The sequence below is a fragment of the Myotis yumanensis genome, unplaced genomic scaffold, assembly GCF_028538775.1.
Source record: "Myotis yumanensis isolate MYYU_CA2020_CCGP unplaced genomic scaffold, mMyoYum1.0.hap1 SCAF_7, whole genome shotgun sequence".
NCBI classification, from domain to species: domain Eukaryota; kingdom Metazoa; phylum Chordata; class Mammalia; order Chiroptera; family Vespertilionidae; genus Myotis; species Myotis yumanensis.
In genome coordinates, this window is record NW_027223758.1 from 70,896,015 (window position 1) to 70,908,193 (window position 12,179).

The 12,179-nt window shown below is 46.9% G+C and overlaps 1 protein-coding gene across 14 annotated transcripts in view; it reads left to right on the plus strand.

The window, feature by feature from the left end:
- Window positions 1–12,179, plus strand: part of PTPRT (protein tyrosine phosphatase receptor type T) — a 935,828-nt gene that overhangs the window by 253,712 nt on the left and 669,937 nt on the right. For 13 of the 14 annotated variants that reach the window (XM_070420943.1, XM_070420935.1, XM_070420937.1 and 10 more), the window contains exon 2: window positions 8,755–8,880. In XM_070420943.1, coding sequence (XP_070277044.1) covers window positions 8,755–8,880 — 126 coding nt within the window. Of the gene's footprint in view, window positions 1–8,754; window positions 8,881–12,179 lie in introns of those variants that run through there. The other variant, XM_070420945.1, reaches the window with a different exon arrangement.

Below are 12,179 nucleotides of genomic sequence, written 5' to 3' on the forward strand. Positions count from 1 at the left end.
CTTCGGAGGCCAGTTGGGCGTGTACTCCCCTCGATTTCCCAGAGGAAAGAAGAAACAGGCTACTACTGAGAAATGGGAAGGGGGTGTCGGAAGCACATGGCATCTAACACTCAAATGCTGAAACGAGGCACTTTTCTGTGACTGTGTTAAAATTGGAAATTTTCACGGCATCGAAGTGAAGGTCAGCAAACTACAGCCTGCAGGTCAGGTCTGGACCTTCACTGGTTTGTTCTCGGCACTGAATGGAAGAATGGCGTTTCCTTTTTTAAGTGGTCAGACAAATCATGAGAAGAATACTATTCTGTGATATGTGAGTGACATATGCAATTCAAAGTGCAGTGTCAATAAATTGAGTTTTATTAAACACAACGCTGCCCATACTTTCTGTACTGTTGGTGGCTGCCTCTGGGCTACCGTGGCATTGCTGAGTAGTAGTGACAAAGACTACGGAGGTGGGCAGAATTCTACATTGGTGCCCAAGTTTCCAGACCCCTGGGTTTTATATCCTGTGCAATTCCTCCTTGGTGGGACTGTGAACAGGATCAGTTTTACTCCTGTGATTAGGTTATGTGAGCAAAAAAGACAAAGGAATTTTGAAGATGTAATTAAGGCCCCAAATCATTTGGCTGTAGTTAATCACAAAGGAGATGATATTGGATGGGCCTGCCTGAATGAGATGAGCCCTTGAAAGGGATTGAACCCGCCCAAAGGAAGGGATTTGAGGCATGAGAGTGCTTATGGCAAGAATGGGGTGACTGCTAGGGGCGGAGAGTCACCACTGGGTGACAGCCAGCCAGACAGCAGAGGCCTCAACCCTGTAACTACAAGGAACTGAATTCTATCAAATACCACTGGCGCTTGAACAAGGACCCATAGCCCAGAAAGGAATGCAGTTCCCCTACACCTTGACTTCAGCCTTTTGAGGCCCTGAGAAGAGAGCCCACTCCAGCCTTGCCTGGATTTCTGACCTGCAGAAACCGTGAGCTAAGAAATGGGTATTGCTTTAAGCCCCTAGGTTTGTGGTAATTTGCTTGGTAACAATAGAAAACCAGTACACCCATAAGGTGAAAATATTTACTTTCTGTCTTCTTATGGAAAATGTTTGTCAACCCCTGAGTCAAAAAACAATACAATCCACGCCTATCCAGGGCCTCCTAACCATTTAGTCCTGCTATGTCTTGGATCTGTCTGAATAGTTTCCCAGTGTGATGACTATGTGAGACCTGACTCCCCCACATTGGTTAATAACATATGAATTTCAGGTGTACAACTTTATAAATGTGGCATCTCTATATACTGTGTGCTCATCACTTGAAGCCTGGTCTCCCTCGGTTACCATGTATTTGACCCCCTTCACCTCTTCATCCTCCCCTAGCTCCCTTCCCCTCTGCTAACTACCATTCTGTTGTTTGTGTATATGAGTTTGATTTTCTGTCTGTTTTGTTTGTTCATTTGTTGCTTTTTGTTTTATATCCCACATATGTGTGAAATCATAAAGTTCTTGTCTTTTGTCATTTGTCTTGTCCTTCTATCACTTAGCACAGTACTCGCAAGATCCATCCATGTTGTGGCAAATAGCAATATTGCATCTTTTATTTTATTTTTTTAATGACTGAGAGGTGTCACTATTCTTATTACTGAAGGTGATGCCACCCTTTTTGCTGCGATCTCCAGCTAGGCCTGTCCCTTAGGAGCTCTGGTGACAAGGTTGTATGTGTTAAATGCAGAGAGCAACGCTACTCTCTTAGAGCAGGGGTTGGCAAACTGTGGCCACTGGCCTGCCACCTGTTTTTATAAATAAAATTTTATTGGCTCACAGCCACCCCATTTGTTTACCTGTTGCCTCTGGCTGCTTTTATGCTGTAATGGCAGAGTTGAGTAGTTATGACAGAGACTGTGTGGCTGCAAAGCTGAGAGTATTTACCATCTGACCCTTTACATGGAAAGAATGCTGACCCCTGACTTAGTGGTGGTGGTCGAATTTACCGCCATTTATACACACACACACACACACATATATAAATCATACTTATATAGCTCAAGTACGGTGCATGGCAGATAGCAGATGCCCAACAAATCTTTAATTCCTCTTCTGCACTTAATTCTGTTCAAGAATACACAGGATCATATCAGAAATGCAGAGGCAGACACATTTATATTTCTATTGAATTCCATTCCTCTCTCATTTTCAAAAGAAGGGCTCATGTTTAAAAAATACTCTGATTGGCACTATAAACTTTATTTATGCTTTAATGTATCCTAAAGTATGTATCCTGCACTATTTTTACTCCCCTTACAGATGCTGAAATGCTATACATTACCCAATCCAAATGGATTTTCAAAATCCAATTTCCTGGCTACAGTTTTCCATTTCTCTGTTGACTTTATGCTTGACTCACATCAGAGCATCTGAGGCCGTTGGCACATTTTGACTTCAACCTGTCCAGAAAAATAGCTCCTCTGTCGGGTGCAGGCAGGTAGTGCTGGGTCCTTGGCTGTGACTGCATTGCCCTGTCTGCCCTCAGTTATGTGGGTCTTCCCCAAACCTGTGCTCTGGAGGCTGAGCCCAACTCCTGGGGTGGGGGTAGGTTTAGGAGGGTTTTGATTTCTCCCAAAATGATTGTGATGGGTTGACATCAATTAAATGGGGCTGTTTACTCTTTAAAACGGAATGAGGTGAGCAATCAAACAAGGGTCTTTAGGGGAATCTCTCCCACCATAAGCCTCTGCAAGTCATCTGCCACAAACATCTGCAGAGAAGGCCAGGTGTTGATGGCAGGCTACTGTGTCAGGTGTTATGGCTCCAAGGAATTGCACCAAGACAGACAAACATGATTTTTGAAAGAGAAAGAAGAGCTGCAGTGAGACTCAGGATTATGGGTTTGACTGTTTCGTGCTGTCCAGGGGGAGCTAGCCTCTCCTTTCTTCTTTTTCTGAGTCTCTCAGTAGCTGGTCCTAGGGCTGGTGGCATGGCTCTGCATCTCCGTGGCTCCCGCGAGTTCCCAGTCCTTTCTGAGTCTCTGGAATCCTTAATCTTTGTCACTAGAAAGTTCCTTGATGATCGCTTTGTCCAGCCCCCTGCCTTGCACTCCAGAAAATGAAGGCTCAGAAATGAGAAAAGAATGTGAACAAAAGGGGCTGTTCCCAGTGGGCAGGGGGTTTGCTGTCACGCTGTATAATCTGAAGCTCATAGACTCTCTTTTTCAATCTGTTGATTGAGAAGAAGAAAATTCAGAGAGGATTACTTAAAAATATTTACTAAGTATATTTTCTCTCCAGGACAAGCTTTTTTTTGTTTTAATATATTTTATTGATTTTTTTACAGAGAGGAAGGGAGAGGGGATAGAGAGTTAGAAACATCGATCAGCCGCCTCCTGCACACCTCCTACTGGGGATGTGCCCGCAACCAAGGTACATGCCCCTGACCGGAATCGAACCTGGAACCCTTCAGTCCGCAGACCGACGCTCTATCCACTGAGCCAAACTGGTCAGGGCGAGGACAAGCTTTTAAAACGTATCTCTGGGTCAAGCCAGACCAACAGGAAGCTGATTTCTAGGCTGCATCATTTTGGTCCCCAGTGAGTTGCTATTTTGGAATTGAGTGTTTGGGTAATGCTATCAATTTATATTGAGAATGATTACGAGCGATTGTCTTATGAAACTGGCCATGCACTCTTGTTGTTGGATGCTGCTTCTGATGGTGTTCATTATGAAGTATGGGTTTTCTGTTAACAGTGCTCCTGTGGAGAAATTCTTGTGTGATCTAAACACCTGGAATGGTTGTAATTTTCCTGATCAATTTGGGTTTTATTTTATGAACACAGTGTCCAGTCTCCAAAAATCCCCCCCCCTTTTTCTTGGGCCATCAGAAGCTCAGAGCTCAATCTGTAACCGCCTTTCAGCAGGTGGACATATAGGAAATTGCGACACAGAGTTGCACCTCTTCCCTTCTGCCCTGCTTGTCTTTGTTTTCCAGGCCTCGGTTTGCTTTTTGCCACCATGCTTCTGTGTTTGCCACCATGCTTCTGTGTTTGCCACCATGCTTCTGTGTTTGCCACCATGCTTCTGGGTGACTGGAGTTGATAATGGGTAGACCAGTTAGGCAACGTGCTTTGAATGGCATCTATGTTCTTCATCTACACAAAACACGGGGATGCTTACATGGTCATTTAATTCTATCTTGCTCTGTTGGGAGCCCAGGAGTTCCATGGAAAAGTCGTGAACCTGTGTTACCCCAGGAGTTTGGACATATATATGTGATAAAGTGCAGGACGGGGACCTGTTTCTAGATATTCTTCTGTAGGGAGGGACACCGAGGACCCCTAAAGGATGGCAGATTGTGGAAGAGTGGGATAGAACCCACAGGTGGCCCTGAGTGTCCCAAAGAAAGAATAACTCAAATAGGGTGAGAGGCTGCTTTGGACTCCACTGTAAGCCCGCTCCTTGGAGGGGGGAAAAAGAGGACTGTGGTCTGGAAATAGGGGTCCCGCTGCTGTGGGACCTGGTATGAAAGAGCAGGCTGTTAGAGAAAAAGGCGTCTGCTCACTGACTGAGGTTGAAGTGACCACTGGAGCTCTGTGGGTGGAGGTGGCAAGGTGCCCAGGGTGTGCTGTGAAAGGTGGCTGTGATAGGTCCCCTTAGAGGGCTAGGACCAATTCGCTCTCAGCTCAGGGTTAGCTGAGCAGGGCACCCAGCATTGCAGAGGCCAGGAGGGGTGGGCAACTGGTCCAGTAGAGTAGGGACAAATGGTTAATGTGACTTGCTTGGGGCCTGTAAGCTGGTCCCAGAGGTATAACTGTGAGCCCTCCTAAATATTGTCTAGAAGAGGCAGAGTACTGATTTAATTAGACCATTGCCAAAAAGTTATTAATAACTTCTTCTTTGAGAATTGATATATCTCTATGAAGGTGTTTTCTGCATTGTATCTTAAGTATATCTTGGTTGTCTTCCTCTATACTTTGCAAACTTTATGAGGGTAAGAATCATATCTGTTGATTCTGTTCCCCTTTGTTAAACGTTTCTAGAGTAAGCAAGGGAATGGATTCAAATGGGAGAGACCCAACCACTTTGGAAGTTCTTTATCTTTCTGCTCTCCTCTCATCACCTTATAAGTGAGAGATTTGGCCCTTGGTCTGGGGGAGTACATTCTCTCTCTGGTCTGTTAGAGAGAGCATGGATTCTGTGGTTAGGTTGCAATGGATTTAAACCTGGCTCCAACACATCCCTTCTGTGTGACTTGAACAGGTCACCTAACTCCTCAATGCATCAATTGCCTTATTTAAAGGAGGGATAAAATAAAGTTGTGAGAATTAAGTGAGAGCAAATAAGACGGCATGTGCAACCAGTGCCTAGTGTATCCCCTGGCATGGAGCAATTGCACGAGAGAGCATGTTTCTTCTGTCAGTCAGGATGGGCAAGGCTCTGCTGTGGTAACAGCTAACCACTAAGATGTCAGTGGTGTAAGACAAGAAAAGCTGGAATTTTGCTCTTGAAAAGTGGAATGCCAATATTACTGCTTCAGTGACTCTCTGGGTGGCTGTCCTCCAATGAGCATCTCAGGGGTCTAGATAGCTTTCTTCCTTTGATGCCACCACCTTCAACAATAACTGTGAAGATGAAAAGGGAGGCTTTTTATGGGCTAGTCCTACAAACAGTGGATATCCCTTTGTTACACATTTCTGGGGCTTATCACGTGGTCTTCCCCAGATGCAAGGTGGCCTGGAAACATGGTGTCCTTGTGTGCACTAGAAAGAAGACCCAAACAGCATGCTGTACACAGGCCATTGTCTCGGCCACACTTTCTGTCGCTAGCCCCAGAGGCTGTTTTTAGCTTGGGATTGATTCTCAGTCAGCAATTCCCAGGAACACTAGGGATGCTGCAGGCTGCCCCTGCTTATCAATTCCAGGGAGCCCGGTCTGCTGTCGATGCTGTTGACCTGATTCATTTGTCTTCCGCAGGCCGGCTCCAGTGAGCAGTGGCGATTTAGGGAAAGGAGGGTGACCTCTTAGAGCCACTGCAGCCGCTGCGAGTTTTACATTGTAGATGCAGCGTGTTGTGTTTCCATATCTGGGGCATTCAGTCTGCTGTTCTGGTCAGAGAAGGTTTCTTGAAGAGACTTGGGAGGATCGTTTGGGATTTGTCAGGCCTGCAGTGTGGGGAAGGAGCTTTCTAGGTACAAGGGGCGGGTACAAGACTTGGAAGAGCAGCTGGAGCTGGGGGACTGGCATGGGCTCCCGGTTCCTCCCGTGTAGCTGGCCTGTGTCAGGCATCCCACTAACATGTATTGGTTCATCCATTCAATATTTACTAAGCCCCTACTCTGTGCCAGCACCATTTCCACTTTACTGTCTAGTGCAGTGGTTCTCAACCTGTGGGTCGCGACCCCTTTGGCGGTCAAATGACCCTTTCACAGGGGTCGCCTAAGACCGTCCTGCATGTCAGATATTTACATTATGATTCATAACAGTAGCAACATTACAGTTATGAAGTAGCAACGAAAATAATTTTATGGTTGGGTCACAACATGAGGAACTGTATTTAAAGGGCCAGAAGATTGAGAACCACTGGTCTAGTGGAAGCGGGTTGATTACCTCCCTTCTTGCCTTTCAGAGGTCATCCTTCCCCACTGTATCAGGGGCGAAGCCTCCTCTGTCACCTTTTCCTCGCCTTTCCTCTGGTCTCCTGGGCCTCCCATCCTTGCCTCCTGACTCCTGTTAGTCCGCACTGGCCATCGCCCTTCTTCGCTCAGTTCCCCAAAGCACCAGCGCACGCGGCTGCCCGGTCTCGTGGAGGAGCGGGGAGTCGTGGAGGGCTGTCACAGAACAGAACAGGGAACTGTTTCCAGTTCATGCTCAGACAGGCCTTCTGGACCATCCCGACTCTGCAGTCTCCCACCCACCCCACTGCAGCCTTCCTAGCAAGTACTGAAGTGCGTGATTACTTACTAGTTTCCTTGTTTGCTGTCTGCCTGGTTAAATCGCGATAGCATGCCTCTTTAGTAAACCACCATATAGCTAGGAGCTAGTACTCTGCCCGATCTATGCTGGGTGCTCAATTAAGTAATTGTCAGATTATTGAATGAACAAATGAGAGCAAATAGATATTTCAGTTTCTATCAATGTATCATCCACTTCCCGTCATAGGGGAAAAAATTCTCATTCTCATTAGCCATCATCTTCTATAGGTTTCTGCTTTCCATGGTGTTTCGTGGACCCCTCTCCTTTTCTCCTCTCTCTGTCTACATAAAACACCCCACATTTCTGTTACTTTTTAGTACAAAGCAATTTCATACTCAACTCACTTCCCAAACACGGTGCTAGTGAAAGAGAGTCAGCCTTCCTTCACCCAGCCCGAGACTCACTGGGGTGCCAAAGGCCCATCTTCCGGATTCCCATGCACAGCAGGGAAGGGAGGTGGAGGAAGCTTTGACCTCCCAGGTGTCCTTCCGCGGTGCTGTGACAGGATTCTGTATTGAATCTGTCGACAGGACTCCCACCACCACTATGTAGAGGGAATTCCAGGTGTGGGGTACATACATCGCAGGGGTTTTGTCCTCTGCAGCTGATGGAGACCATGGTGATGGTACCTGAGAAGGCAGATGCAGGCGGGGGCTCATGGGGACTGGTTTCTCTAAGTCGAGCAGAACCTGGCTTGGATGTGTGACATGGACCCACTGGGTGTTTATGGTGATGTGATGAGATCTGAACCCTGAGGAGACAAGAAAGGAGACAAGAAGATGGACTGGGGGGAGGGGGGGCGTGAAACCGGGTCTGGGAGACCATCAGAGGCTGCAGACCTCAGTCTAGGCGTGGCCTCTGCCTCTGTATCCTCCCGCTCACCTGCGGTGTCCTTCCTCCTGTTCCCCATCCCTGGATGCTCGCCTCCTTCTCAGCCCTGATCAGTGCACCTCCTCCTGGATATTGTGGCTCCTGTTTCTCCGGACAGACCAGCATTTCCAGTGTTACCTGGAGGGGCTTACAACACATAGCATGTGCTCAGAATAAATTCTTGTCAAAATTGAGTTGATACAGCTTGTTGTAAAATGGTAGATGGCTTAGATTTTAAAGGGGAAAGCTTTAAACACTGTAAACATCGACTGTATTATCTGCCAGGCGCATGCTTATCTAATGCTTCACATATTTGATTTTTACTTTATGAAAATGATATTTCAAAAATCGCTTTTAGAGGGATGGAGGCAGATGTTGAGAACTTGTTCTGTGCCGGTTACTTTTCATATGTTACTCCATTTCATCCTCATGATATTTCTGTCAGGTGGATGTTTCCCTCCATATCACAGGTGGAGAAACTGAGGTACTGATCAGACAGACGGCTGAAGCCCCCGGCCCGGGCTGACGCAGCTTTGCAAAGCTCAGATTGTGCCTGGTTTTGTGGGACTCCGAAGCTGGTGCTCTCTGCTGCATCGCAGCATCTCTCTGTGCTGCAGGAAGCGGCTACAGAGGCATGGCCCGGCATTCATTTCTTCCTGCTTAGAATGAGACGTCGCTGTTTACTTTCTCAGGAAGGAAGATTAAAATCAATGTAGCTAGCCTTATTAACTTTTTAACATAGGGGGGACCTACAGATGCCAGCGCCTTTCCTGAGAGCACCAAAGCAAATATAAAAATCCAATTTGCTTGCCCTTATTTTTAATCTTCTACAGAGTTTAAAATTCAGAGGTGTAAATGATGAGACAGGAGTAACGAACCAAGCCCCAGACACGAGGATGTATTTACCCATATCTCTTTTGTTTGCAGGCGGCTGTTCCTTTGATGAGCACTACAGCAACTGTGGTTATAGCGTGGCCCTGGGGACCAATGGATTTACCTGGGAGCAGATTAACACGTGGGAGAAACCAATGCTGGACCCAGCTGTGCCCACAGGTAGGTGACCCACTGTGTTTGGCACAGGTAGGTGAGCCACTGTGTTTGGGCCTGTGATGAGGATGGTATCTTCTATGGTGACTCATGGGAAAGAACTTTCTGATGGGTTAAGTTGTCTGAGAGGGCGATACACAACTTTGTTGGTAGTAAGTTTCCCATTCTCAGAGGTATGCAAAACAAGGCTGAGTGAACTCTTAAGAACGTGGTAAGAGTCACATGTTGCCTGGACATAGGAACCCTTAGGGTTTCTTTTAGCTTTGATATTCTAATCTTTAGCTCCAAGTGGAGCATCACAATTTTGCTTGGGAGCCTGACAAGAATGGCATTTCTAGGGAAGAAAGAGCTTCTGAAGAATCTGAGGTCATGTTTTTCCTTTCAGGCCACACAGACACAGCTTATATGTAGGTAGGGAAATTTCCACAGTGGAAATATTACTCATGAAGTTAATGTCCAGAGATCCTGAATACCACGTTTATGCTTAACCAACGGGCTGAAACCATAATGTGCACCCTTGATGGAGACCTGCATGAGGCAGGCCTATGAGATGTGTTGGAGGGGAGGTACACCTGGAAGAGGTGTGCTCAGGGTAGGGTGTGCCTCGGTGAGTTGATATGGTAAACCTGGAAGAATTACAGCTCCGAGAACATTAAGATCACCTTTCTGTAAAATGTGATCCCTGCTACAGTTATCAGGATAGCTGATTGTTGGGTAAGGGAAGCCATCTTCCACTCTTCCTCTATGACCAAGAGCTCTCTCTAACCCCTACACTATCTTGGCTTTTAAGCAACCCTCTCGGCGCTCTTTCTCAGGCTCCTTGGTCAGCTCACTCTGGCCATTAAAATTGGGGTTCTTCAGGCTCATTTACACCCTTTGCATGTGTCTTAGGGTTCTCCAGAGAAATAGAACCGATAGGATATATAGGGACATACATATAAGAGGAGATCTATTATAGGGATTGGCTCACATGGTTATGGAGAAGCCCCCTGAGAGGTCCATGAGCTGCAATCTGTAAGCTGGAGAATCAGCAAAGCTGGTGGTGGGATGGTATGAGCCCTGATCTGAGTCCAAAAGCCCGAGAACCAGAAACACCAGTGTCCAAGGAAAGAAGAAGATAGATGTCTCAGCTCAAGCCGAGAAAGAACAAATTCACTCTTCCGCTGCCTTTTGGTTCTGTTGGGGTCCCCAAGGGCTTGGCCAATACCCACCCACATTGGGGAGGACTGTCTCCTATACTGAGTTCACCAGTTCAATGGTAATCACTTCTAGAAACATTCTCACAGAACACCCACAAATAATGTTGTACCAGCTGTTTGGGTATCCCTTAGCTCAGTCAAGTTGACACAAAATAAACCATCCCACTATGGGTGACCTCAACCATGCCTGTGGCTTCAGTCGCATCAGACATCTCTTCTGAGCTCTACATTTACACAATCCACTGTGCATGCCTTAGCGGATTCTGGGGGGAGGGATCTTTCAGGGTGTCACTTATCTGAGGACAGAGAAGATGCTCAGATGTGTCTAGGGGAGGTTATGGTCTTTGTGGCCGCATTGACTTTAAGTTTTGCTCCAAAGCAGGAAGCTACTGGGTGGCTCAGTATAGTTCCTACTATGGGTGTAAATTGTTTTGATAAGTTTCTTCTGAATGTAGACATGAGCCCCACGTATAATGAAGATGTGCTTTGCTACAAAACTGAGCCTTTCAGATCTGGTGGGATCTTCACTTTGCATAAGCAGAGTCACCAACAACTACACATGCCCATTAGTACAGTGACCATGGGACAACCTCTCTGCCTGTTGCCCCATTACAATTTTTACTCTCAAAAGTGTCTTGGCCCTAACCGGTTTGGCTCAGTAGATAGAGCGCCAGCCTGTGGACTGAAGGGTCCCAGGTTCGATTCTGGTCAAAGGCATGTACCTTGGTTGCGGGCACATCCCCAGTAGGGGGTGTGCAGGAGGCAGCTGATCGATGTTTGTCTCTCATCAATGTTTCTAACTCTCTATCCCTCTCCCTTCCTCTCTGTAAAAAATCAATAAAATATATATTTTTAAAAAGTGTCTTGGTTTAAATGCTAGATATACTCATTCCATTAGGGATTCCAATGATCCAGAGAACCTATGCTGAAACATACCACGTCTGCTCTGCTATGTGTGGCTGTCCTTGATGTTGGCCAATAAATCTAGATCTTATAGCATGTGTGCGTGTGTTCACATGCTCCTTCTGCTCTTCGTAAGCCCACCCGAAGCCCCATAGGCTCTTGTAGGCTCTCCAAACTCAACATCTCCAACACTGAACTCGATTCATCCATTGTCCTTCCTCATCTCCTCGCTCTCTAGGCCAGAGGTCCTCAAACTTTTCAAACGGGGCCAGATCACTGCCCCTCAGACATTCCAAACATGCGCACTGCGGGCCCGGGACGAGTCGGCTGCTAAGCAGGACAGGCAGCGGCGGCAAAAACACCCGGCGGGCCTTATAAATGTTTTCGGCGGGCTGCATGTGACCCTCGGGCCGTGGTTTGAAGACCCCTGCTCTAGTTCCTTGTCTCAGGAAAGGCCACTTTGTCCATTCTGGTGCTGATTCGAAGCCTAGGGCTCATACTCCTCTCTTCCCTCTCTTCATCCCCTCTTCCTGCCAGTCACTTGGTTCTGCCACTTGGCCTCCTGAGCACATCTCAAGTGTGCTTGCATCTCTTCACCTCTGCCACCACTGCCCTGGTGCACACACCATCAGCTCTTCCCTGGGAAACGAAGGTTTTCTAACAGGTTTCTTGGCTTCCTCTTCTATTTAAATCCTCTCTCCACACAAAAGCCAAAGAGATTGTCCTAGAATATGGACCTGTTCATGTTACTTCTTCCCTTTATTGTCCCCACCTCCCTTTGCTTAGAATCTTTCTGAAGCTTCGGATTGCCCTGAGAAAGAATACCAAGCCCTATGGTGGCCTCCAAGTCCTGGGATGACTGGTCCTTCCCATTCCTCCAGCTGCACCATCTTCCATTGCCTCCTGTGCTCACTTCACACTGACTTCTGTCAGTTTCCAGAATGTTCCATGCTCTTTTCTACCTCAGAAACTTACTTGAGAACAGCACTCTTCATAGAACCTTTTTCTCTCTGTGCTCTTGTCCTTTCCCTTCACACCTCAGCTTAGACATCACTTCCTTGTGGTAGTTCTCCCTGGGTGCCCCCGTCTGGGTCAGCTCTCTGTACGTTTCCCATCGCCCCCGCTCTCTTTCTCAGTAACACCCACCACTGAGGATGCTATTGGTTCAGTGTATGTTTTACCCCCAGATGAGAAGTTCCACGT